General features: G+C 48.6%; 1 protein-coding gene across 1 annotated transcript in view; it reads left to right on the top strand.

Annotated features, from left to right (window-relative positions):
* The first annotated feature begins 9,324 nt into the window (after positions 1 to 9,324).
* Positions 9,325 to 25,295, top strand: part of PAPOLG (poly(A) polymerase gamma) — an 81,610-nt gene continuing 65,639 nt past the window's right edge. Inside the window, exon 1 of the mRNA XM_026653146.1 lies at positions 9,325 to 9,497. Within this exon, the coding sequence (XP_026508931.1) occupies positions 9,325 to 9,497 (173 nt within the window). The remainder of the gene's footprint in view (positions 9,498 to 25,295) is intronic.

Raw genomic sequence — 25,295 nt, 5'->3', positions numbered from 1 at the left:
CAGGGACTTAAGGGTTGCCCTAGAATCCTTCAGACTGTGCAGCCGTGAGTCTGTCTGCTCTGCAAAAAGACCAGCACAGTCGAAGGGGAGGTCCTGGATGGTATTCTGGACCTCCACAGGAAGGTCCAACACCAGAAGCCTAAGCTTCTGCGCATAGTAATCGCGGTGGCCACGTCCGCGTAGCCGAGTCCACCGAGTCCAGGGCCACTCGGAGGGAGGTCCGAGCCACCACCTTACCCTCCTGGAGTATTGTGGTGAACTCCGAACTGGAGTCCGTGGGCAACAATGCCAGGAACTTGGACAGGGAGGCCCAGGAGTTGTAACCGTACCGGCTAAGCACTGCATTCTGATTGGTGATGCGAAGCTGGCGCCCGCCGGTAGAATACATCTTGCAACCAAAGAGGTCCAGCTTCTTGGGCTCCTTGGCCTTTGGAGTGGGACCCGGCTGTCCTTGTCGCTCCTTGCGATTGTCAGCATCCACCACCAATGTGCCTGACTGGGGATGGGTGAAGAGGTGCTCGTACCCCTACTGTAGAACAAAATATCGGTGTTCTACCCCTCTAGCTGTTGGTGGGATAGAGGCTGGATTCTGCCAGAGAACCTTAGTTGTATTTACAATAGTCTTAGTAAAAGGAAGGGCCACCCTAGAGGGCCCCTCAAGAGTCAGGATATCAAACATTGGGTGCGAATCCTCTGTGACCTCCTCAGCCTGTAGGTTCAAGTTTTGTGACACACAGCAAAGGAGCTCCTGATGGACCCTGGTGTCCACTGCTGGCAGAGAGGTAGTCATTCCTGCCACCGCCTCATTGGGTGAGGAGGAAGAAGATGCCCGGGGAGGGATCGGGTCCTCTTGCCCTTCTGAATCTCCCTGATGGTCACCGGGGCAGTTTCAGGTGCATCAGCTATAGGTGTCCTTCCTTGCACCGAGGGGGGTGAAAACAGCTCCCATCTGAGGATTGGATTGTCCCAGGTTTTCCTCTGGGGATGCAGCTCACACTCCTAGATCCCTTGAGACCCATGTGGCCGACGGGGTCCCGAGGCCACTGAAGTCGCCCTCAAGCCCAGTCCCTGGACCTGATGGTAGGCCCATGGGGTCCAGTAGGGACACTGCACTGACCTCTGCCACTGGGGAGGCCATGACACCGTTGGCACCGGTTGGGGTGCACTGCTTTTCAAGCGGTGCCGGGAACAGTGCTGGGATCTATAGCAGTACCGGCTCTGCCTGGAGGGGTAGGATTCCACCTCCAACTCAGAGGAGTACTTAGATGCAGACCAAGGCATAGCAGAAACCGATGGTGCCGGAGATCAGTGCCGCAGCGAGGATGAGTGATGACCCATCATCATGGGTTTGCTCTTATGTCTGATGGGGACGGAACCATCATCAGTGCCGTCATTGTCAGAGCCGTCGATGTCGGCACCGTGGTAGGTGGTGGTGCCGGGCGCGTGCCAGCAGGCCCGGGGATTGAGCCGTCATGGCGATCAGATCCCGAGCCACTTGGAATGTGTCTGGTGTGGAAGGAAGATTGAGGTCTTCTCCCTCCCAGTCCTCCGGCATGGGAGAGTCCACCCACACCGGACTCGACGGCGCCCCGTCACAGCTGGAGTCAATGGCTGCTGGACTTGGAGGCCAGGTTTGGGGTGTCCCAACACAGGATGCACCTCACTGGTGTTCCATGCCAGCGAGCGGCCCCTGTCTGCCTTCTTCTTTTTATGTGGCACCAGCGATTGTGAACGGTGCCTCAAGGTGGAGCTGGGCCTTGGGGCTGGGGAGTGGTGCCGATGCTCCATACTGGAGTCCTTTCTCGGTTCCGAGGGTTCCCGCGCCGGTGCACTGTGCACCGAGGCTGCCGGTGCCAGCTCCGGCTGTGGGAGAAGTGCAAATTTCACTAGGAGGAGCTTCAGGCGAGAGTCCATCTCCTTCTTTGTTCTGGGCTTAAAGCCCCTGCAAATCTTGCACCTATCCACCTGATGACCCTCCCCGAGGCACTTGAGGCAGGAGTCGTGCAGATCGCCACGTGGCATAGGCTTCAGGCATGTCTCACAGGGCTTAAAGCCTTGGGACTGGGGCATGCCCCGGTCTGGGGGAAAGGGAATAGGGGAAAATCCCCCAGCTAAGTACTATTCAACTAATTAACACTAATGGGTAACTAACTATTTACAACAACTATTCGAAGAAAGACCGCTAAGTAGGCACTTGCAATACAACAGAGAGTCCTGTGGCACCTTTAAGACTAACAGACGCATATACGAAGTGGGTATTCACCCACGAAAGCTTATGCTCCAATACATCTGTTAGTCTTAAAGGTGCCACAGGACTCTGTTGCTTTTTACAGATCCAGACTAACACAGCTACCCCTCTGATACTTGCAATACAGAAGACCGAGCTGCTCCAACAACCGTCACTAGCAGTAAGAAGGAACTGAGCTGGCAGGTCGGCAGGGACCTATATACACCGCCATAAAGGCGCCACTCCACGGGGCTCCACAGCCAACCCAACAAGTACCGCTAGAGGAAAAACCTTCCGACAATCATGCACATTGCATGCGCACACCTAATTGGAATGGACATGAACAAGCACTCGAAGAAGAACTTAAGGCTTATCTACTGACAGCCAGGAAACATTAACTAAACTGGAAATGTGCAGTATAGCCATTGCACACAAGTATGCAGTTTGTAAAGGTAAAATCTGAATAGTTCCCATGTTTTCATTTTTTTTTCAAGTCCTATACATCAGGTTAGGGTGCTGCCTTGAATGGGGTTAGTTACAGTAGTGTGTGGAATTAGAAAACCTGAAAACCTATCAAACCTAAGTATAAGCAAACTTGACTAATTAACAATTTTTGTTATCTTCTTAGATACTTCATTGGTGATATACATATAGAGGGAGTGTAGAATGAATCCACATCAATTTCAGATCTAGATATGAAGATATGGTACCAGAGAAAAATGTCTCCCAACCTACATTTCTGAAAAAGAAAAGGCATTAGATTTTTTTCCCCAGGAGTTAAAATCGGAAAGATTTTTTTAAAAAACATATCAAAAATACTTTACTTATCTGCATCATGTATGGACAGTCCAACTTTAGATGTCTTTGCTGTGAAAGGGCTCATGCACAGGACAACTGTACTTTTTGAGCTCTCTCTTTACTCTGCATCAGTTGTAAAAATCTAGACTGTCTCTAGAGCAGGGGTGGGCAAACTTTGGCCCAGGGGCTGCATCTGTCCCTCCAGAAGTTATAATCTGGTCCTCGAGCTCCCGCCAGGGAGCGGGGTCCGAAGCTTGCCCTGCTCTGGCGCTTCAGCCGGGGAGCAGGGTCAGGGGCTTGCCCCACTCCACGCGGCTCCTGGAAGCAGCGGCATGTCCCTCCACCGGCTCCTATACATAGAGGCAGCCAGGGGGCTCCACACGCTGCCCCCACCCCAAGCGCCGCCTCCGCAGCTCCCATTGGTCGTGCCTCTGCATAGGAACCAGAGGGGGGGGACATGCCGCTGCTTCTGGGAGCTGCTTGAGGTAAGTGCCACCTGGAGCCTGCACCCCTGACCCCCTCCTGTGCCCCAACTCCCTGCCCCAGCCCTGATCCCCCTCCTGCCCTCCAAACCCTTCGGTCCAAGCCCGGAGCACCCTCCTGTACCACCAACCCCTCCTCCCCAGTCCCACCCCAGAGCCCGCACCCCCAGCCAGAGCCCTCACTCCTCCTGTACCCCAACCCCCAATTTCATGAGCATTCATGGCCTGCCCTACAATTTCCATACCCAGATGTGGCCCTCAGGCCAAAAAGTTTGCCCACCCCTGCTCTAGAGGGATGGAACTGAATACGTGGTTGCTGAGATTCAAGGCAGCAAATTAGTAGCTCCTGTTCTGTTTCTGTATTAACAGTAAATATTACTTTAATCCCAACCAATAGGAGAGGTTTTAAGACAAAACCTTCTATAGTGCTACAAAAGCTATACGAGGGAAGACTTTTTTTTTTTTTTAAGATGCAAAGAAGAGGGACTTCCCATGTGAACACCTTGCCTCCATGTTATGGAACTTGCATCAATGAGTGAGATATTTGACAAGTTGGCTCTCTTTTTCCTCTGATGAAAAATTGCATCTGTGGGTGTAATTTAGGTCTATTAGATGTCTCGGTACTTGATAGCACTCTACTACTTTGATATCTAAAAATTTACCTAAATTGTGCCTGCAAGTATTGACACCACTAAACTGTAGGCACAAACAGGGAGACTCATTTAAGGCCAGGATGAAAATCAGCCTGTATGTTTCTACCTTTCCACTACTACAGACAAGGTCAAATCCTGTAGCCTATGAAAGGATCACAAAAGGCCTCAGAACAGCAGCAGAACCTCTACAGTTCTGCTGCTGGAAGTTCCCAGCTGTGAAGTCCATCCAGAGGCACTCTGCCCCTGCCATGCTGTACAGAGCAGTATTCTGTAGTAACTCTCCATGCCACTGGGATCAGAGGCAAGTTCAGGAAGCAACAGGTGTGTGGCAATTAGACCACATGCCAAAACCTCCCATGAAGGCAGTGACAGAGGCTGCAGATACTACTGCAACCTTTAGGGTGCATTAACAGCCATGGAAAAGCCCCACAAAGGGTACTCTGCAGTGTGGGGAGCAGAAAAGCTTCCAATCTCCCACTGAGAATCCCTGCACTCTTCCCTGTTAATAAGCTTTGCACGGGGCTCAGTATTTGGCCCAAAGTGATTATAAAAATCATGGGGAAAACAAAGATGGATAATGTGTGATGAGTACCCAGATCACGGTTCAGATCTCTAAATCAGGTGTTAATAGACAATCCCCAAGACTTGGAAGAGTTTCCGGTTTTTGAAGTACCTTTGAAGTACTTGTTAGTCTCTAAGGTGCCACAAGTACTCCTGTTCTTTTTGAAGTACTTTGGGGTTCTCTTCAGTAAAGAATCATTCCAATAGAGAGCCACTTGTCTTATTCAGGGAATCATTGCAACCAATGATACACAAACAGCTACAAGATGTATTTGTTATTATTCCCTTTTATGAGCACGCATTCCCTTAGTCCATAGGTGCCACTACATATATTAAAAAAAGCAAATCAATGATCCATCAAGAGAAGGAAGTTGTGTGTAGTTTGTCAAATAGGATATTGGTGTGGACATGGGCCACATCCACTTATAAACAAACAACACTCCTTTTCCCTGTGCCATACATTCACCTATAGGACACATGGGGATACATGTCTGTTTTTATCCCCTCATGCACAATTGCAGCATCATGTATTTTCAGTGTGTAGCAGTTTTCAGTTATCTTAAATTGACATACTCCTTTATTTTCATGCCTATGTCCATGTGGCTCTTCTGCCAGAATTTGTTCTTCATTAGGGTGCATACGGATTTAGCTATGTAACTCTCTTTAATCCCTGTAAATGCTAGTTGTTTGCACAAGTTATGTAGAAAAGACAGAAAAGTATGTACAAAAAGCAAGTGTTAAAGTGTGACTTTTTAATCTTCTACCTGTCCCCAGCCTCACACTATAATAAAACATCCCCAAAGCTTGTCAGAGGAGAACATAATTAAAAACAACTATGCACAAAATTAATTAATACTGTTCCCTAAATATCTGCAAAGAATGAAATATTACTGTATAAAATAGCAAAGTGCAGAGCTGCAAGAGACTTGCCTTTGAACAGTGAACTGAACCATCCCAGGAGGTGCTACCATATCTAGTTCTCATCGATTAAACAAGAGCTCCTTAAGGAAAACAAAGTGCTTCAAAGATGGAAACCTTATCTACTGACAAATTCCTACTGCATCAAAAAAGAGATTACTTGAAAAACAATAATACAGTACATTGGAAAGCAATGTACAGGCATCTACACTGCAAACACCTCCCTTTTTATTACATTATCACAGACAGCAAGTATATTAAGTGGAAGCTTTTAGATTAAATTGGAATTGTGTTCCCTAAAAGAAAAAAGCAAATATACATTATTTAACAGGATGTGGATGGACCAGAATGGTACAAATCTAAATGTGACTGACACATACAGTAGGGATGCACTGAGTTATAGCACCTGAATTCTGTGGGCCCAATTCTCAGGCATACTAAGGCCACTTTACACCATTCTGGTAGTGTAAAGGAGTCTTAAAGTGAGAGTAAATTATATTTATACACCCTATAATGCCCCCTTTGCATTGCTAGCACAGTGGAAAGTGACCTTAGTGTACATAAGAATCAGGCCCTATATTTCAGTAGTTCCCTACTTTCTTTTCTGTTGGAGCCCCTCACCCATTGTGAGAGATTGATAGATAGACCCACATTTGCCCAATTCTCCAGCAGGTGTCATGACTGTACATCTTTCTGTCCATTCTCTCTCTTTCCAACCCCTTTCCAGTCACATTCTTTTTTCCCCTTCACCTCCTTGTTTTTTCTCTCTTTTGACTTCTCTTTTTATTTAATTTTATACTTTTCCTTGGTTGTGGGGGTTATTTTAGCTCCTCTCTCCTGATTGCTCCCCTTACCTGTTATGTCACTCACCAGAAGCCTACATATTCCTTGGGGAAGGGGATCCACTGGAGCTCTGTGGAGATGGCATACAGGTCCTCTCAGCTGAATGATGTGTTGCAAAGACATAAAGCTTTGAACCTCTGAGCTGCCTCCTAAGGTCTCAGTTTAGCCAAACACTGAAATACATGCCTAACTTCAAGCACATAAGTAATCCCTCCGTGTTGAGGAAAGCACTAAGGCATGTGCATAAATTTAAGCATGTGCTTAAGGGACTTTGCTGACCAAAGATGGGATTGTTCACATACTTTAAGTAGCTTTATATTCATGAGCTGTTCCTATGACCAGCTGTATAGGGACCAGCGCAGAAGAAATGTGGGTTGGTGGGTTTCAAAAAGCTGTTCACTGCTTTCCCCAAAGCAGCACATTTGCAGACGACAGTTGGAAATTCATTAGCTCAATATGGTACTTCTGTGATTAGAAGTAGAGTGCAAAAAGTTAAGGTTATTTAGCTTGGAATGGAGAAGTACAAAGGGGATTTGATTGAGGAATTTAGAATTATGAAGGCCATAGTGAAAATTGATTTGTCTTTCCTTTTTACAATGTTAAATAATACAAGAACAAGAGGACTTTTAATGAAGTTAACAGGCAGCACCAATAAAGGGGAATAGTGCTTTTTGCAATGCACAGACAACCCATGGAATTCAATGCCACAGGTAATACAGACTATACTAGGGCTAGAGCTAAAAATCTAAGATAACAAAATTAACAGCTGTGCAAGCCAAAAAACCAACAACAGGATGCAAAATTTCTCCCTAGTACAACATCTGAGATTCAGGATACATGCAGGAACCATGGAGCAATGTGTCCCTTATGTATAGTTTATACCCACTGGCTAGATGCATTTTTGTCCCGCCTTCCTTTGGAGCACCAGGCTACTGCTAGAGGCAGGATACTAACTAGACCAGCAGTTCTCAACCCGTGGGCCGCATACGGCCCAATTAGCACACAGCTGCAGCCCAGTTCAGCTGTGTGCTAAAGGCTGGCCTGCGTGCTGGGGTCCGCAGCGGGGGTCGGGGCAGCCAGTCAGCCCAGTGCAGTAGGGGGTCTGGGGCTGGCAGCCGGCTGGCCCAGTGCAGCGGAGGTCCGGGTTGGGACTGCTTGCCTGCCCAGTGGGGCCTGGGGTCTGAGGCTGCCAGCTGGCCCCACGGGGTCCAGGGTCTGACTGGTGCAGCTGTGTGGCGGGGGTCCGGGGTGGGCAGCTAGCCAGCCCCACATGGTGGGGGTCCAGAGTCAAGGTCCCGGGCTACCGCTGCCCTGCCACCCAGCCCCTGCAGCCCAGGTAACGCATTGTGTAATACGTTGAGAACCACTGAACTAGACTATATATCAAGTCCCTGGTGGACGGGGGAAGTATAACATACTGGCTATTAGGTCCCTTACTTGTAATGAAAGAAGACACAGTGAAGGTGAACTGCGAAACTTTTACATGGTTGAAAGCACATAGAGGAGCTGCTTTCCTAGTTGCCTACAATGTGCACTCTGCCCCCTTGACCTCTGCTTACTAGTCATCAAGGCAACAGTGCTATGTTCATGTATACATATTTATATACAAACATGTAAAACAACTTCAGGATATGCACATAAAACTACGTAACCACATAACCTTATTCTGTAACCGTTTCCTCCCTTCCCAAGTTCCTTGTCACATTGTTTAATAATAATTACACAGGAAATGCATCCCGATTATGTCTATCAGGAGTGGGAGCACAAAATGGAGGCAGACACAAAGGGAACAGCTGGAGTTTGTAGAGCCGGCCTACACTCTTTTGGTCCCCCTGCACCTCCAGCATTGACCAGAAGTTTAAGTAGTTGGTGAATACATGCAGTAAACAACAACAAAAGCTTTAAAAACCCAGAACAAATATGGAATTTACCTAATAAGAGCTGAGGAAATCTACTAGGTCAATAGGGCTCCACCTACACAGGTGTCCACCCACAGAGAGCTCATTGTGGGATGAGGGCTATGTCTGTGACTGCCTGCAGGTCGCATCCTCCTGATCACACTGACTATGGGTCCGATTCCAGCTCAGTAATTTCATATCTAACTTTTTATACAAGGAGCATTTATAAGAAGTTCTCATTAGTGATTTAGTGTTTTACATTCAATCAGATACTTGGAAACTATTTTTTATTCTCCTGAAGCTTTCCTTTAAATCGTGGGCCAGATCCTGAGCTGATGAAAACTGGCAAACTTGCATTGATTTCCATGGAGCTCTGTTAATTTACACCAACTGAGGATCTAGCCCATGGTTTCCTCAAGGCCCAAGAAACAACCAAGGTACAGCAAGAAGCCAGGGATTTGAGAGTTCCTCACTGTAAGCCCAGTTCATGGACCCTGGGTTTGAAAGCCCAGGGCTTGACTGTCCACACTCATTGGAGACCCCCAGGTTAAGAATTTTTGAGCCCAGGTCTCACACCAGGACCCCAGAGTCCACACTGCAGTAGGCAGACCTGAGTCCAACCAATCATATCCGAAACGACCTAGTGCCCTCCCAAAATGTGGCCACTCTAGCACTTTGTTCATGGTGTTGTGTGGGAAAACTTAACTGTCTCCCCGTCAGACCACCCCACATCACAGGAAGTTTTTGTAGCCTGCCAGCACATTTTGTCGAGCCATCATTTTGGTCTGCACACTCCCAGCAATGTGGAGGAGTCACCATTTGAAGAATTTCTCTTGCTTGGGCTTTTACTCCTATTTCAGGAAACAGGCAGAGCTGAAATGAGATGCTGATGGACCTTTTGGTGGTGTTTTCTGACGCACAGAAGGAACCTGACAGAACTCATGATGGAGCAGGAGGAGGAGGCGGATATAGACATGGAAGATCCCAACTGGCTGATGCCGCTCATGACTCTCAGAATAGCCACAGATGCCCCCTGCATAGACTGGCACTTCTGGAGCAGAGCCACAAGTGCAGACTGGTGGGATCACATCATCAAGTGGACCTGGCATGACCAGCAGTAGGTCCAGGACTTTCGCATGAAGAAAGCTACATTTCTGGAGCTTTGCAAGCTGTTTGCCCTAACCCTCCAGCATCACAACACACACATGAGGGCAGCCACATCAGACCAGAAGCGAGTTGCTATAAGCATCTGGAAGCTGGCTACTCCAGACTGCCACAGATCCATTGCTAACCAGTTTGATGTTGGGAAGTCAACTGTAGGTAAAGTGGTGGCAGAGGTTCTGAAGTGATGAGGCATGTGATTTATGCAAAAGTGATGGGCATAAACAATACTCCTAAAATAATTACTGGCTTTGAGAGAATGGGCTTTCCAAACTGCACTATTGATGGGACTCATGTGCCCATGGTTTGGCCTTCTGGGGGAAGCAAATACCTCTATACCCAGAGGCAGATTAAGCTTTTGTGGGCTCCTGGGCCAGAGCAAGTGGGGGCCTCTCCCCACCCTTTCTGCCTGCAGTCATAGAATCATAGAATCACAGAATATCAGGGTTGGAAGGGACCTCAGGAGGTCATCTAGTCCAACCCCCTGCTCAAAGCAGGACCAATTCCCAACTAAATCATCCCAGCCAGGGCTTTGTCAAGCCTGACCTTAAAAACCTCTAAGGGTATGTCTACACTACGAAATTAGATCGAATTAATAGAAGCCGGTTTTATAGAAATCGGTTGTATACAGCCGATCATGTGTGTCCCCACATAAAATGCTCTAAGTGCATTAGTTCGGCGGACCGCGTCCACAGTACCGAGGCTAGCGTCGACTTCCGGCGCATTGCACTATGGGTAGCTATCCCACAGTTCCCGCAGTCTCCGCCGCCCATTGGAATTATGGGTTGAGATCCCAATGCCCGGATGATGCAAAACAGTGCCGCGGGGGGTTCTGGGTACATGTCGTCATGTCCCTCCCCCTACGTCACAGCAACGGCAGACAATAGATTCGCGCCTTTTTACCTGGGTTACCTGTGCAGACAGCATACCACGGCAAGCATGGAGCCCGCTCAGCTCAGCTCACCGTCACCATATGTCATCTAGGTGCCGGCAGACGTGGGACTGCATTGCTACACAGCAACAGCAGCTAACTGCCTTTTGGCGGTAGACGGTGCAGCATGACTGGTAGCCTTCATTGGCGATCTGGGTGCGGGCAGCTGTGGGGCTAGCAGCCGTAGGGCTGCATTGCACCAGCCCCTTGCCTTTTGGTAGAAGATGGTTTATTATGACTGGTATCCGTCCTCGTCGTACTGCAGTGGCTGTCAATCATGGGCACCCGGGCAGACAATGATGGTTATCAGTCGTAGTATGCTATTTTCTGCCAAGTACCCAGTATTGTCTGCTAAGCACCCAGAAGAGGCCGATGGCGATCTGGGTGCTGGCAGACATGGGGCTGGCAGATGTGGGGCTAGATTGCTACACAGCAGCTACCCCTTGCCTTTTGGGCAGTAGATAGCATATTATGATTGGTATCCATCATTGTCATATTGCAGTGGGTATCAGATCGTGCAATAGACCTGAAGGCTTACTGCCAAGCGCCCAGAAAATGCCAAGGGCTATCAGTCATGCTGCACCGTTGTCTTAAGATGTAAAAAATAGATTTATTCTGTATTCATTTGCTTCCCCCCTCCCTCCCTCCTGTTAAACCCTGACTTTTGAGTTCAATCTTTGGGGGGGGGGGCATTCTGTGTGACAGTTGTTTGTGTTTCTCCCTGATGCAAAGCCACCTTTCTTGATTTTAATTCCCTGTACCTGTACGCCATGTCGTCACTCGCCCCTCCCTCCCTCGCTCCCTCCCTCGGTCCGTCAGATACTACTTTCGCGCCTTTTTTCAGACCAGATGCCATAGCTAGCACTGGGATCATGGAGCCCGCTCAGATCACCGCGGCAATTATGAGCACTATGAACACCACGCGCATTGTCCTGGAGTATATGCAGAGCCAGGACATGCCAAAGCAAAACCAGGACCAGGCGAGGACGAGGAGGAGGCGATTGCAGCGCGTCGACGAGAGTGATGAGGAAATGGACATGGACATAGACCTCTCACAAGGCACAGGCCCCAGCAATGTGGAAATCATGGTGTTCCTGGGGCAGGTTGATGCCGTGGAACGCCGATTCTGGGCCCGGGAAACAAGCACAGACTGGTGGGACCGCATCGTGCTGCAGGTGTGGGACGATTCCCAGTGGCTGCGAAACTTTCGCATGCGTAAGGGCACTTTCATGGAACTTTGTGACTTGCTTTCCCCTGCCCTGAAGCGCCAGAATACCAGGATGAGAGCAGCCCTCACAGTTGAGAAGCGAGTGGCGATAGCCCTGTGGAAGCTTGCAACGCCAGACAGCTACCGGTCAGTCGGGAATCAATTTGGAGTGGGCAAATCTACTGTGGGGGCTGCTGTGATCCAAGTTGCCAGGGCAATGAGAGACCTGGTGATATCAAGGGTAGTGACTCTGGGAAACGTGCAGACCATAGTGCATGGCTTTGCTGCAATGGGATTCCCAAACTGTGGTGGGGCGATAGACGGAACCCATATCCCTATCTTGGCACTGGAGCACCAAGCCACCGAGTACATAAACCGCAAGGGGTACTTTTCAATGCTGCTGCAAGCCCTGGTGGATCACAAGGGACGTTTCACCAACATCAACGTGGGCTGGCCGGGAAGGGTACATGATGCTCGCGTCTTCAGGCACTCTGCTCAGAAAGCTGGAGGAAGGGACTTTCTTCCCGGACCAGAAAATAACCGTTGGGGATGTTGAAATGCCTATCGTGATCCTTGGGGACCCAGCCTACCCCTTAATGCCATGGCTCATGAAGCCATACACAGGCAGCCTGGACAGGAGTCAGGACCTGTTCAACTACAGGCTGAGCAAGTGCCGAATGGTGGTGGAATGTGCATTTGGGCGTTTAAAAGCGCGCTGGCGCAGCTTACTGACTCGCTCAGACCTTAGCGAAAAGAATATCCCCATTGTTATTGCTGCTTGCTGTGCGCTCCACAATCTCTGTGAGAGTAAGGGGGAGACATTTATGGCTGGGTGGGAGGTAGAGGCAAATCGCCTGGCCGCTGATTATGCGCAGCCAGACACCAGGGCGGTTAGAGGAGCACAGCATGGCGCGGTGCGCATCAGAGAAGCTTTGAAAACCAGTTTTGTGACTGGCCAGGCTACGGTTTGAAACTTCTGTTTGTTTCTCCTTGATGAAATCTCCGCAACCCCCGCCCCACCCGGTTAACTCTACTTCCCTGTAAACCAAGCACCCCACCCTCCCCTACTACCCTCCCCCCTTCAAGCACCACTTGCAGAGGCAATAAAGTCATTGTTACTTCACATTCATGCATTCTTTATTACTTCATCACACAACTAGGGGGATAATTGGAAAGGTAGCCCGGGATTGGTGGGGGAGGAGGAAAGGAAAAGGACACACTCCAATTTAAAACTTTAAAACTTATTGCTATGGAGATCATCTAGGGAGTGAGTGGGTGGCCGAAGGCCCCCCCACCGTGTTCTTGGGCGTCTGGGTGAGGAGGCAATGGGACTTGGGGAGGATGGCTGTTGGTTACACAGGGGCTGTAGCGGCGGTCTCTGCTCCTGCTGGCTTTCCTGCAGCTCAACCATACGCTGTAGCATATCAGTTTGATGCTCCAGCAGACGGAGCATGGACTCTTGCTTTCTGTGTGCAAGCTGATGCCACCTCTCATCTTCAGCCCGCAACTTCCTCTGTTCCTCCCGCGATTCAGCCCGCCACCTCTCCTCCTTCGAATATTCACTAGCCTCTGCAAAGGAGAGACATGTGCAGCTGGTGGATGAGAAGGGAGAGGTGGTTAAAAAAGACACATTTTAGAGAACAATGGGTACACTCTTTTATGTTACATTTTGCTGTTCACATTACACAGCAGATGTGCTTTCGTTACAAGGTCGCATTTTTCCTCTTATATGGAGGGCCTGCCTGTTTGGTGTGAGAGATCACTCACGCAGTGCCAGGTCACAGATTTCAGCTTGCAGGCAGCCATGGTAAGACACAGTCTTTTGGCTTTTTTAACCTTCTTAACATCTGGGGATGGTTTCAAAGAGTACTGCTATCATTAACCATACCAAGGACCCGTTGGGTTGGCCATTTAAAATGGGTTTGCGATGTAAAAGGAGGGGCTGCGGTTTCAGGGTTAACATGCAGCACAAACCCAACTAATTCCCTTCCCCCCCTCCCCCCAATTCTCGGATGATCACTTCACCCCTCCCCCCACCGCGTGGCTAACAGCGGGGAATATTTCTGTTCAGCAGACCAGGAAGGGGCACCTCTGAATGTCCCCTTAATAAAATTGCCCCATTTCAACCAGGTGACCGTGAATGATATCACTCTCCTGAGGATAACAAAGAGCGATAAGGAATGGATGTTGTCTGCATGCCAGCAAACACCGGGACCATACGCTGCCATGCTTTGTTATGCAATGATTCCAGACTACGTGCTACTGGCCTGGCGTGGTAAAGTGTCCTACCATGGCGGACGGGATAAGGCAGCCCTCCCCAGAAACCTTTTGCAAAGGCTTTGGGAGTACATGAAGGAGAGCTTTCTGGAGATGTCCCTGGAGGATTTCCGCTCCATCCCCATACACGTTAACAGACTTTTCCAGTAGCTGTACTGGCCGCGATTGCCAGGGCAAATTAATCATTAATCATTAAACACGCTTGCTTTTAAACCATGTGTAATATTTACAAAGGTACACTCACCAGAGGTCCCCTGTGTGCCCACAGGGTCTTGGGTGAGTTCGAGGGTTACTGGTTCCAGGTCCAGGGTGATAAACATATCCTGGCTGTTGGGGAAACTGGTTTCTCCGCTTCCTTGCTGCTGTGAGCTATTTACATTATCTTCATGCTCATCTTCCTCATCCCCAGAACCCGCTTCCCTGTGTGTTTCTCCATTGAGGGACTCATAGCACACGGTTGGGGTAGTGGTGGCTGCACCCCCTAGAATGGCATGCAGCTCCGCGTAGAAGCGGCATGTTTGCGGCTCAGCCCCGGACCTTCCGTTTGCCTCTCTGGCTTTGTGGTAGGCTTGCCTTAGCTCCTTAATTTTCACGCGGCACTGCTGTGTGTCCCTGTTATGGCCTCTGTCCTTCATGGCCCTGGAGACCTTTTCTAATATTTTGCCATTTCGTTTACTGCTTCGGAGTTCGGCCAGCACTGATTCATCTCCCCATATGGCGATCAGATCCCGAACCTCCCGTTCTGTCCATGCTGGAGCTCTTTTGCGATCCTGGGACTCCATCACGGCTACCTGTGCTGATGAGCGACCTGTGCTCTCCACGCTGAGCAAACAGGAAATGAAATTCAAACATTCGCGGGGCTTTTCCTGTCTACCTGGCCAGTGCATCTGAGTTGAGAGTGCTGTCCAGAGCAGTCACAATGAAGCACTGTGGGATAGCTCCCGGAGGCCAATAACGTCGAATTCCGTCCACACACACCCAATTCCGACCCCCTAAGGCCGATTTTATCGCTAATCCCCTCGTCGGAGGTGGTGTTAAGAAACCGGTTTAAAGGGCCCTTTAAGTCAAAAGAAAGGGCTTCGTCGTGTGAACGTGTCCAGGCTTAATTCGATTTAACGCGGCTAAAGTCGACCTAAACTCATAGTGTAGACCAGGCCTAAGGAAGGAGATTCCACCACCTCCCTAGGTAACCCATTCCAGTGCTTCATCATCCTCCTAGTGAAAAAGTTTTTCCTAATATCCAACCTAAACCTCCCCCACTGCAACTTGAGACCATTACTCCTTGTTCTGTCATCTGGTACCACTGAGAACAGTCTAGATCCATCCTCTTTGGAACCCCCTTTCAGGTAGTTGAAAGCAGCTATCAAATCCCCCCTCATTCTTCTCTTCTGCAGACTAAACAATCCCAGTTCCCTCAGCCTCTCCTCATAAGTCATGTGCTCCAGACCCCTAATAATTTTTGTTGCCCTCCGCTGGATTCTCCAATTTTTCCACATCCTTCTTGTAGTGTGGGGCCCAAAACCGGACACAGTACTCCAGCTGAGGCCTCACCAATGTTGAATAGAGGGGAATGATCACGTCCCTCGATCTACTGGTAATGCCCCTATTTATACAGCCCAAAATGTCGTTAGCCTTCTTGGCAACAAGGGCACACTGTTGACTCATATCCAGCTTCTCGTCCACTGTAACCCCTAGGTCCTTTTCTGCAGAACTGCTTCCTAGCCATTTGGTCCCTAGTCTGTAACAGTGAATGGGATTCTTCTGTCCTAAGTGCAAGACTCTGCACTTGTCCTTGTTGAACCTCATCAGGTTTCTTTTGGGCCCAATCCTCTAATTTGTCTAGGTCCCTCTGTATCCTATCCCTACCCTCCAGCGTATCTACCACTCCTCCCAGTTCAGTGTCATCTGCAAACTTGCTGAGAGTGCAGTCTATGCCATCCTCCAGATCATTAACGAAGATATTGAACAAACAGTCGTCTCCCACCCCCCCCCCACACACACACACTGCTGCTGGGGAGCAGAATCGGAGTGCGGGGGCTTCCCCCGCTCCCCGGCAGAAGTGCCAGGCAGGTGGAGCACGGCAAGCCCTGCACACCCCAACCCCACTCCCCAGCAGAAGCACTGGGCGGAGGGAGCAGGGCAAGCCCCCACCCCCTGACTCCATTCCCTGGCAGGAGTGCTGGATGAGTGGATGGAGCGGGTCAGGGTGCGGGGGCGCCCATTTTTCCAGGGCCTCCCAATTGGCTTGGGCCCCTGGGCACAGGCCCCGTTAGCCCAGTGGGTAATCTGCCACTGTACATACCCTGTATTTATCTTTATTATTCAAAATACACATGATAAGATGTGATGTAATGATCACATCATTTGTATTACAAAACTAACAATATTAGAGCATTGCCAGGCTAGCCAGCTGCCACTAGAACACCTAAACATCAGTAATTAACCCACACCAGAACCAGTTATCAAACACAGTGCACAGACCAAATGTTGAACAGTGCAAACTGTGCTGTCAAAAAATCCCCTAATTTTGCATGTCCCCTGGCGTGTTCACCTTTCCCTACCTTATGTGTATAACATGTATTTTTGGCCACTGCACAGATGTGGAGACTTGCTTCAGATCCTAGAAGCTCTGTGGACACAACTGGGTTAATTACAGTGAAGAGTGCACAGAGAATGGCAAATTAAAAATCACAATTTTGTTTAAAAATTGCAGACCGTTTTGTGGTGCACATTTTCTAACTTATTTTTGTTGTTCTTATTGATTTTTTTTTTTTTTTTAGCCCAAACATTTTTGAAAGGTAATATACACTAAAAACACTGATAAATGCCTTCAACTTTAACTTGATTTTAACAAAAGATTTTTGTGTTGGATTACATTTGTCTTCTAATTTACTTTTCCCATTGTCATTGCTTCCAAATGAAACATAAGAACAAGTCCCTCTCCTGATTTTGCTGTGAGGTTGTCCACTTCTAATGTAATATCCTCTAACACTAAGGCTACCAGCCATGAGGGATTCAAAGTCATAACTAGCTGTCTATATCTACACAATTTTTAGTTTGTCCTCTCTGCTACCGGTGTTAACTTGTGTCTGAGGCATTACTTTTCCCTGGCCATTAGCAAATTATAAACCCTTTTTACAGAAAACACAGTAATCAAACTGCAGCTGGAGTCAGCGCCATGAATTATTAATACTGCACTATCACTTAGAGCAGGGGTGGGCAAACTTTTTGGCCTGAGGACCACATCGGGGTTGCAAAACTGTATGGAGGGCCGGGTAGGGAAGTCTGTGCCTCCCCAAACAGCCTGGTCCCGGCCCCTATCTGCCCCTTCCCATGTCCCGCCCCCTGACTGCCCCCCTCAGAACCACTGACCCATCCAACCCCCTCTGCTCCTTGTCCCCTGACCCCTCCCTCCCCACCCCTAACCACCCCCCAGGGACCCCACCTTCTTCCTGACTGCCCCAACCCCTATCCACACCCCTACCCCCTGACAGGCCCCCTGGGACTCCCATGCCTATCCAACCCCCACTCCTGTTCCCCATCCCCTGACTGATCCCCCCCAGAACCTCCGCCCCATCCAACCGCCCCCTGCTCCCTGTCCCCTGACTGCCTCCTGGGACCCCCCCCCCACTCCCTTACCATGCCGGAGCCAGCCACGCTACCCGGCAGGAGCGGCAGGCCAGAGTGCAGGCGGCGCGGCACGCTGAGGCTGTGGGGGAGGGGGAACACTAGGGGAGAGGCCGGGGGGCTAGCCTCCCCGACCGGGACTCAGGGGCCAGGCAGGACAGTTCCGTGGGCTGGATGTGGCCCGTGGACTGTAGTTTGCCCACCTCTGACTTAGGCCTTGGCTACACTAGCGCTGTACAGCGCTGCAACTTGCTGCACTCAGGGGTGTGAAAATGCTTCCCCCCCCCCGAGCGCAGCGCTGTAAAGCGCCAGTGTAATCAGCGCCTGCCGCGCTGCACGCTCGCTCGCAGCGCTGCAAGCTACTCCCCTTGGAGAGGTGGAGTACATACAGCACTGCGAGAGCTCTCTTGCAGCGCTGGTGGCGCGACTACACTCGCGCATCACAGCGCTGCCACGGCAGCGCTGTGAATTCCCAAGTGCAGCCAAGGCCTCAGAGGCTGTAATCAAGGCCCCATTGTGCTAGGCACTATACATACATGTAATAAAAAGACAGTCCCTGTCCAAAGAGGTTACAATCTTAGCATATGACAAGAGACAAATAGTGGAGAAAAAACAAACTTACAGCACTCTAGAAATAATGAATGCTAATGACATAATATAGAAATACATCTCATGCACCAGTAAACTTCCCCTAGTTTCTAATATTGAGAAATACAAAGGTCACTGAATAGTTATGATCTTGATTATTAGAATTCTCATAAGTGTTCCACTCAGTTTCACAAATATTATCAAATTAATGTGAACTCCTACCCTCACACCTAAAGCTTCTCTCTGCATGTCCTGAAACAACTCATTTACTGAGTAACTAACCATTAAAAGCCCCCTTCCTATGCTCTATCAGTTTTCCATTCTATTCTGGAGGTGCTCAATTGAACAGAGTTGGCTCCTGGGCTGTTGGGCAAGAAGATTTTAAAGATTCTGTCTATATAACCTATGTGTTGCAATGATTTTCAAGAACTGGTAGGGTCTGGGTGGAGGATTGTTGTTTAGATACCTTATGTGTGGAAGGAGCTGTATAATCCATCCTACTGTCATAAACCCAAAGCTAGCCATGCTAAAGGGAAGAGAGGTGGCAAAGAGAGATTTTCAGCAAACTCCTGGTTCTCTAATAATCAGTCCTAGTTTGCTCTTACTCTGAAGTGTATTGAGAGAGAGACTTCTCTTTTACAGGGCAGCACCAGAGTTGAGCAGTGTATGGAAAGAGGGAGTAGAGTAGGAGGAGGATGAACAATTTCTTTGGGATTGGGTAAGTGTGCAATAGAGGTGGGTCAGAGGGCGCGTAGCAGGGAGAGAACTAGCAGCTCCTTACCTCCCCTCATGATCTTCTGCTGGGACTGGGAGACCATGAAATTTTAGGAATTGGTTTTTTTTCAACCCATGGGGTAGCTATCAGGAAACAACCCCTCACAACTCACCTGTAGGTTGCACTCCATCTATTGAAAAGTCTTGCTTTAAATGAAACAGAGGAGTCTTTCAGAAGACTGGCTCAGGTAATCAAAGTAGCAAACTACAAGCCATATACTGCCAAATGATTAGAAGAGAACTGGTTGTAAATTTAAATACCACTTTTATTCATTAATCTCCAATGGCTAAAGACAAACTAGAAGCAAAATTAACATGATTGTAAACTAAGCACTCGTATCCTGTGGCTATTTTTTGGCCTGCTGAGAGAGAATGAGTTGATCAAAGAAAGAGACCCTCATTGAGAGCAGTGAGATTAGTGCTGCTTCAGTGAGCTCACAGAGAGTTTCTATAACCTAACTCGTTTTAGAGGCTGGTGAATACCACAATTAATCTTGGCTTCAATTTGGAGTGAAATGGGGGAAAATGACCTGTTCAACACACTAATCCTAGTGTCCACTGGGATCCAGACTAAGTAATGTGCAGTCTCCCACAAAGATATTTCTGTTGAAGGGGTGAAAAAATATAGAAAATCTTGTGGAAATCCATGGGTGCCAAGTAGAGCATAACATTAAGAGACTTCTCTAGGCAAGATGATCACTATTTGTCTCTCGCTGGTTCAAACGGAAGCCTCGTTGTTCAAGCTGAAGTCTTAACAAGCAATTGAAAATAAGCAAGGATTGAACTACAACTGTCAGTACTAGACATGAATAGCTCATGCCAGTAGTAGCAAACCAGCTCAGTCAGAAAAATTAGGCTTGGTCTACACTTACCCCCCAAGTCGAAGTAAGGTACGCAAATTCAGCTACGTGAATAACGTAGCTGAATTCGACATACCTTACTTCAAACTTACCGCGGTTCAGACGCGGTCCACACGCGGCAGGCAGGCTCCCCGTCGACTCCGCGGTACTCCTCTCGTTGAGCTGGAGTACTGCAGTCGACGGCGAGCACTTCCTGGTTCGATTTATCGCGTCCAGACCAGACGCGATAAATCGAACCCGGAACTTCGATCCCCAGCCGTCGAACTACCTGGTAAGTATAGACCAGCCCTAGCACAGGCTAGCAGTGAAGTCCCTTTCTTGGCTAAATATCCAGAGCCATGTTCTTTGAAGACAATTTCTGAGTATGTATTATAGCAGAGGGCCAGCTCCACTGTAGTTAAAGTTAAGAGTCACTTTCTGTTTAATGGATGATTCTTCTAAGTGCTCTAAAATCTGCATGGTTACTTGGATTGCTCTGAAATTTGGTGTGCCTTATGGGGGCATGGGTTAGGGTCAATGAGCTAATTTTGGGGCCATTTGAGCACAAGGTGCCTGATATACAGTCTCCCCAAAAACATCTTTCCTTAAGCATGACAGATTCTATGAACATTTTTTGCAAGCCAGGTCTCTGATGAGTGCCTGAGACCCTTTGGGGACCAAACATCTAACCCAATTAGTGCTTGCCATCCACTATCCCTTTGGAGCACCAATACTGGAAACACTATTCAAGAAAGAGTTAGGTTCTACAGACAGGGTCATGCCTAATGTTCACACATCAAAAGGATTACACTGGTCATATGCAGATAGATGCCCAAGAGGGTGGCTAGCCATCTGCTATTCACCAGCTCTGTGTGGCCTGGACATATTATGCCAATTAAACCTGCACACCACTCAAGCACCGCAAATTCAAACCCAACCTTAGGCAGAAATCTGAAAATGAAATGTTGCTACCATCGGCCTCTGTCAAAGGGTTTTAGCGGGGGAGAAGGCAGGTTATGCTGAGAAAATGTAACCCTACTACAAGCAGAAAATTCAGAAGACCCCCAAAGTATTTTCTAAAAGAAAAATAAATGACATACATAAATGCTTGCTGGGAGAGGAGAGGGAAATGGAGGTGGGGGGAATAGGAGGAGAGGGCTTTGGGGCTGCAGCAAGCAGAGGGAAATTATGGGAAGAGGGATAAATAGGGATGCGTGATAGGGGATGGGGACTCCGGTTGGGGGGGGGGGGGGGAGATGTAGGGATTAGGAAATTGCAAGGGAAGAGGTGAGATACTGGAAGGGGTTACATGTAGGCAGGTAGCAGGATGAGTGGGGGGCATTAGGGGTCCTGGGCGCCTGTCAACCTCACATTCTCCCATCCTGTGTGTGCTGGGATCTGGGGGTGGGAGGCTGTCCCTCTGTGGGTGTCCAAGCATCTCTCTCTGCCTCCCATTTGAGTGCAAGGTTCTGGGGACACCCTGTCCCTCTAGTATGTCGAGCCCCTCTCCCTACCCCCAGGTGAGCCAAGATCTGGAGGCCCATGTGAGCCAGCATCTGGAGAAGCCCTGCCCCTCTGGAAAGCTGAGAACAGGCATGCTGGGAGCATGCACCAAGAATACACTGCTGAGACTGGGGTGAGGAGTTGAGAACGGGCATGCTTCATGTATATCACAGGTTCTCAAGCACTAGCATTGGGGTAGGTGTGGGGGAGGAGGGGTACTAGGCCACCCATTGAGATGAATGGAGAAGTTTCTATGTCTCAGAGCTATTTTTCAGGCTGTATTCATCGCAACAAGGTGTTCTCATTCATCTGAAAATATCACATTGAGATGACTGGCCACTTCACACCTCTCCAAGCCCACTGTACTGTAGATGGAAGTGTAGAGCCCCTCCCAAGTCATTTTTTGTGCCTCAATTTCCTCATCTGTATAATGATGTTTTCCCTTCTGGGTAAAGTGCTTCGAGCTCTATTGATGAAAACACTATGTAGCAGCTAGGTATAATTATTACCTGGCCACAATAGCATGTCAATTGCAAACCTACATAACTATAACTGCCTACATGACTACTAACTCCTACCAACAATACTTCTTTCTGCTTAAAAAAATTAACAGACAAAAACTTAATGCAGAGTTAAGGTTGCCCGATGATATCTCATGCCCTTTCAGAATGTTGAGTTCAGCAAAACTCAGACTTCTAAACCCCAGGAAATATAGTGTTAAGGTAAATGCCCACACCACCTTAACTCTGCCCTCTTTGAGCAATGCCCCAATACACCCAACACACATACTTGTATAACCTTTGGGTTGGCTACAGTTCACTTCATTGCCCTTCTCCAGTGCCTTTAAAAAAAAAAAAACCAACAACAAAAACTCCCATGGAAAAATAGCTAGAGACCCAGGGTTCAATCTCTAAGGATTTTCAGCAAGGATTGCACAGGGTGAACCTCCCCAAAAGGAACTAAAGAAATGAAGTTAATTAAATAACTTTATAAAATCTTATAATAAAGAAACAAATAATCTAATTTTTACAGCATAACATGGCTATTTTATAACCCACAGACATTGTCTTCACAGTTATACATAAACATAAAGAAAGAAAACAAACCAAAATCTGAAGAGTTTAGTCCCTGAAGAAACTGAGAGTTCCCAAAAGCTTAGGTTTAGTTCACCTAAGTCTCAGAGTCTTTGATAACCAAATCTAGACAGTCTACTGAGTTTAAAACAACATCTTCCCTCCACTTGCTTATAGGAATCTTCAGTTGGAATCCATGCAGACTATTCCTCTGTTGAAATCACTGCTAGCCAGTCAGCTAACTTTTTAACCAATCACTCAGTTAAGTCCAAATGTACAGATTTAAAGAAAACCCTGCTGCAAAATGCTTCCGAGTTAGGGACAACAACCTGCTTTCTGCTCCTGGCCTCAGCTTCTCCCAACTCACCACACAGGACATACGGCCTTTACTTTAAAACAGCTGCCCTGACTGCTTGCTCTCATGCAGTCTGACACCAGCAACAAGGGAACCCATTGGAGCATACCCGAAACTACCACACCCAATTCCAGAAGCTTCTGGATGTGGAGTGCTAAATCTGCCTAGCAACAATGACCCAGACCCAACTCACTCCTACCTCCCCTCAATGGGTCTCTTAAAGAGATATCTCCCTATTAGGCACCTGGGTTACACTTGCACTCTGCATTTGCACTGTACTGAACAGGAGCTACCTATGCCGGCCCTCCACTCAAATTTATACTTCGCCTACTCCACAGAAAGAATATATGCTAAATTTTACAACCTCTTCATCCTTATGCACATGATGCCATCTAACATTGCTTATCCTTCATTAAACCCACAGACCATACTCATCTCCCACCTAACTGCTGACAATCCCCATGGCAGGAAGACCCCTGTGCCCTATTACTGAAACAACCTACACAATGCAGTGCTGAAATTAGACATTCTGGATCTCTCAGTGTACACATGCACCTCTTTCCTTTGATCACACACACAGGGATCTGGGAGAGGGACTCAACCTGCTCCCAGAGGGGCATGCGCCCCCCGACTCACCTCATATCACAAACACAGCTCTGATAAACTGCTCCAACTAATCCTTTCACCATGCAATACAGCTACACATAACACAGTGAATGCAGCTGGAGTGCATGCAGAAAATTCCCAGTAGCTATTGCCAGCTTCACAGGGCAGAGTTGAGATCAAATTGGTATGTACCTTAACTCTACATTTCCTGGTTTTCAGAAATTTGAGTTTTGCTGAAGTTTATGTTCTGGAAGGGCATAAGATATCACCAGGTAACCTTAACTCTGTGTTAACAAAGTTTTTTGTCAGTAAATATAATTACATATGCCTAGTAGTGTGACAGGCAACCTTAATCCTGGCATTTCCTAACTTTTGAGTGCTTGACTTTGCAACCTTTATGTCATTTCCTAATTAAAAAAACAGAAATACCATGATGAGGAACCCTACAGACCCATAACTTGGGTCATTAGCAGGGTCCAATGTTTAGATCCACAGCACATACCGCTACCACTTGAGCTAATGGTAACAGTAGAAGCCTGTTATCCTCTATGTGAACCAGTCACTAGAACACTTTGCCAAAAGGCTTCACAGCTTTTGGTGACAGGATTCATGAGCTCAATTTCAGGTTCTGCATAGGAGTGTGAGATAATGGTTATAGATACTTCTGCCCTTAGCCCATCTCCTTCCCCATCTGCTCTTACCCACCCATCCCAACCCAGCCCCTGTCCCTATTTCCCATCTACTCCTCCATACCAGCTCCTTGCCCTTCTCTCCCTCTGCTCGTATCCTCCCCAGGAGCGGCGCCCTAGGCGGGGGTCCTTCCGTGCTCCCGGTCTTCAGGGCACTTCGGCGGCGGGTCCCGGAGTGAGTGAAGGACCCACTGCAGAATTGCTGCCGAAGACCCGGAGCGCGGAAGGACCCCCCACCGCCGAATTGCCGCCAAGGGTGGCAAAATGCTGCCCCCCCCAAATCCTGGTGCCCTAGGCGACCGCCTAGGTTGCCTAAATGGAAGCACCGGCCCTGATCCCCCCACATATCCAAGCTCCGGCCTGTCCATCCACTCTGCTCCTATCCAATCCCCTTTCACCCTGACTCCTGTCCCCCTCCTCTGTTGTTGACCCTTCCTCCCTATTCCTGACCTCCTCTCCTCCTATTCTACCCACCACACCAGCTACTGCAACCTCCCCATCCTACTGTCCTGCTCCTCTAGGGCAGTGGTTCTCAACCAGGGGTCTGGGATCCCCTGGGGGGCCGTGAGCAGGTTTCATGGGGTCCGTCAAGCAGGGCCAGCATCAGACTCACTGGGGCCCAAGGCTGAAAGCCGAAGCCCCAATGCATGGGGCTGAAGCCCGAGGCCCTGAGCCCCACCACCTGGGCTGATGCCGAAGCCAGAGCAGCTTAGCTTCATGGGGCTCCCCGTGGCCTGGGGCTCCAAGCAATTCCCCTGTTTGCTAACCACTAATGCCAGCCCTGGCTTTTATATGCAGAAAATCAGTTGCTGTGACACAGATGGGCCATTGAGGTTTTATAGTATGTTGGGAAGGCCTCAGAAAGAAAAAGGTTGAGAACCCCTGTTCTAGGGTCCTCTCTGCCTATATAGTCCCCAATCGCTTCTGCTTCTACTGCCCCCCTCCTCAGCCTCATCCAAACCCCATTGAAGTCAATGGAAAGACTCCCAATATCAGGCCCCTAGTACAAATTAAGGCCCCACTCCCACAAACACTTATGCATGTGTTTAATTTTACTACTGTTGCCCCTTTTTGAACCAAGCAATCAAAGTTGAGGGTGGAAGTAGAGACTGATGGAGTCTGGTATTTTCCTTAATGCAGTGTTATTTATTTACAGGGAACATACAAAGTCCTTCTCAAAAGGCAGGAGGAATTGAGACCAAAAGGAGCTGTTTCTTAGCTTACAGCTTCAAGCCTCTTTTGCCAACAGAGCCAAGCCCTGGCTCTCTGTCTTTTTCTAGGGTCA

The sequence above is a fragment of the Terrapene carolina genome, unplaced genomic scaffold (genome assembly GCF_002925995.2).
Source record: "Terrapene carolina triunguis isolate 2854851 unplaced genomic scaffold, T_m_triunguis-2.0 Scaffold132, whole genome shotgun sequence".
Taxonomy (NCBI): Eukaryota; Metazoa; Chordata; order Testudines; family Emydidae; genus Terrapene; species Terrapene triunguis.
The sequence above is the reverse complement of the archived record's forward strand: the minus strand, read 5'-3'. Positions and strand labels throughout refer to the sequence as shown.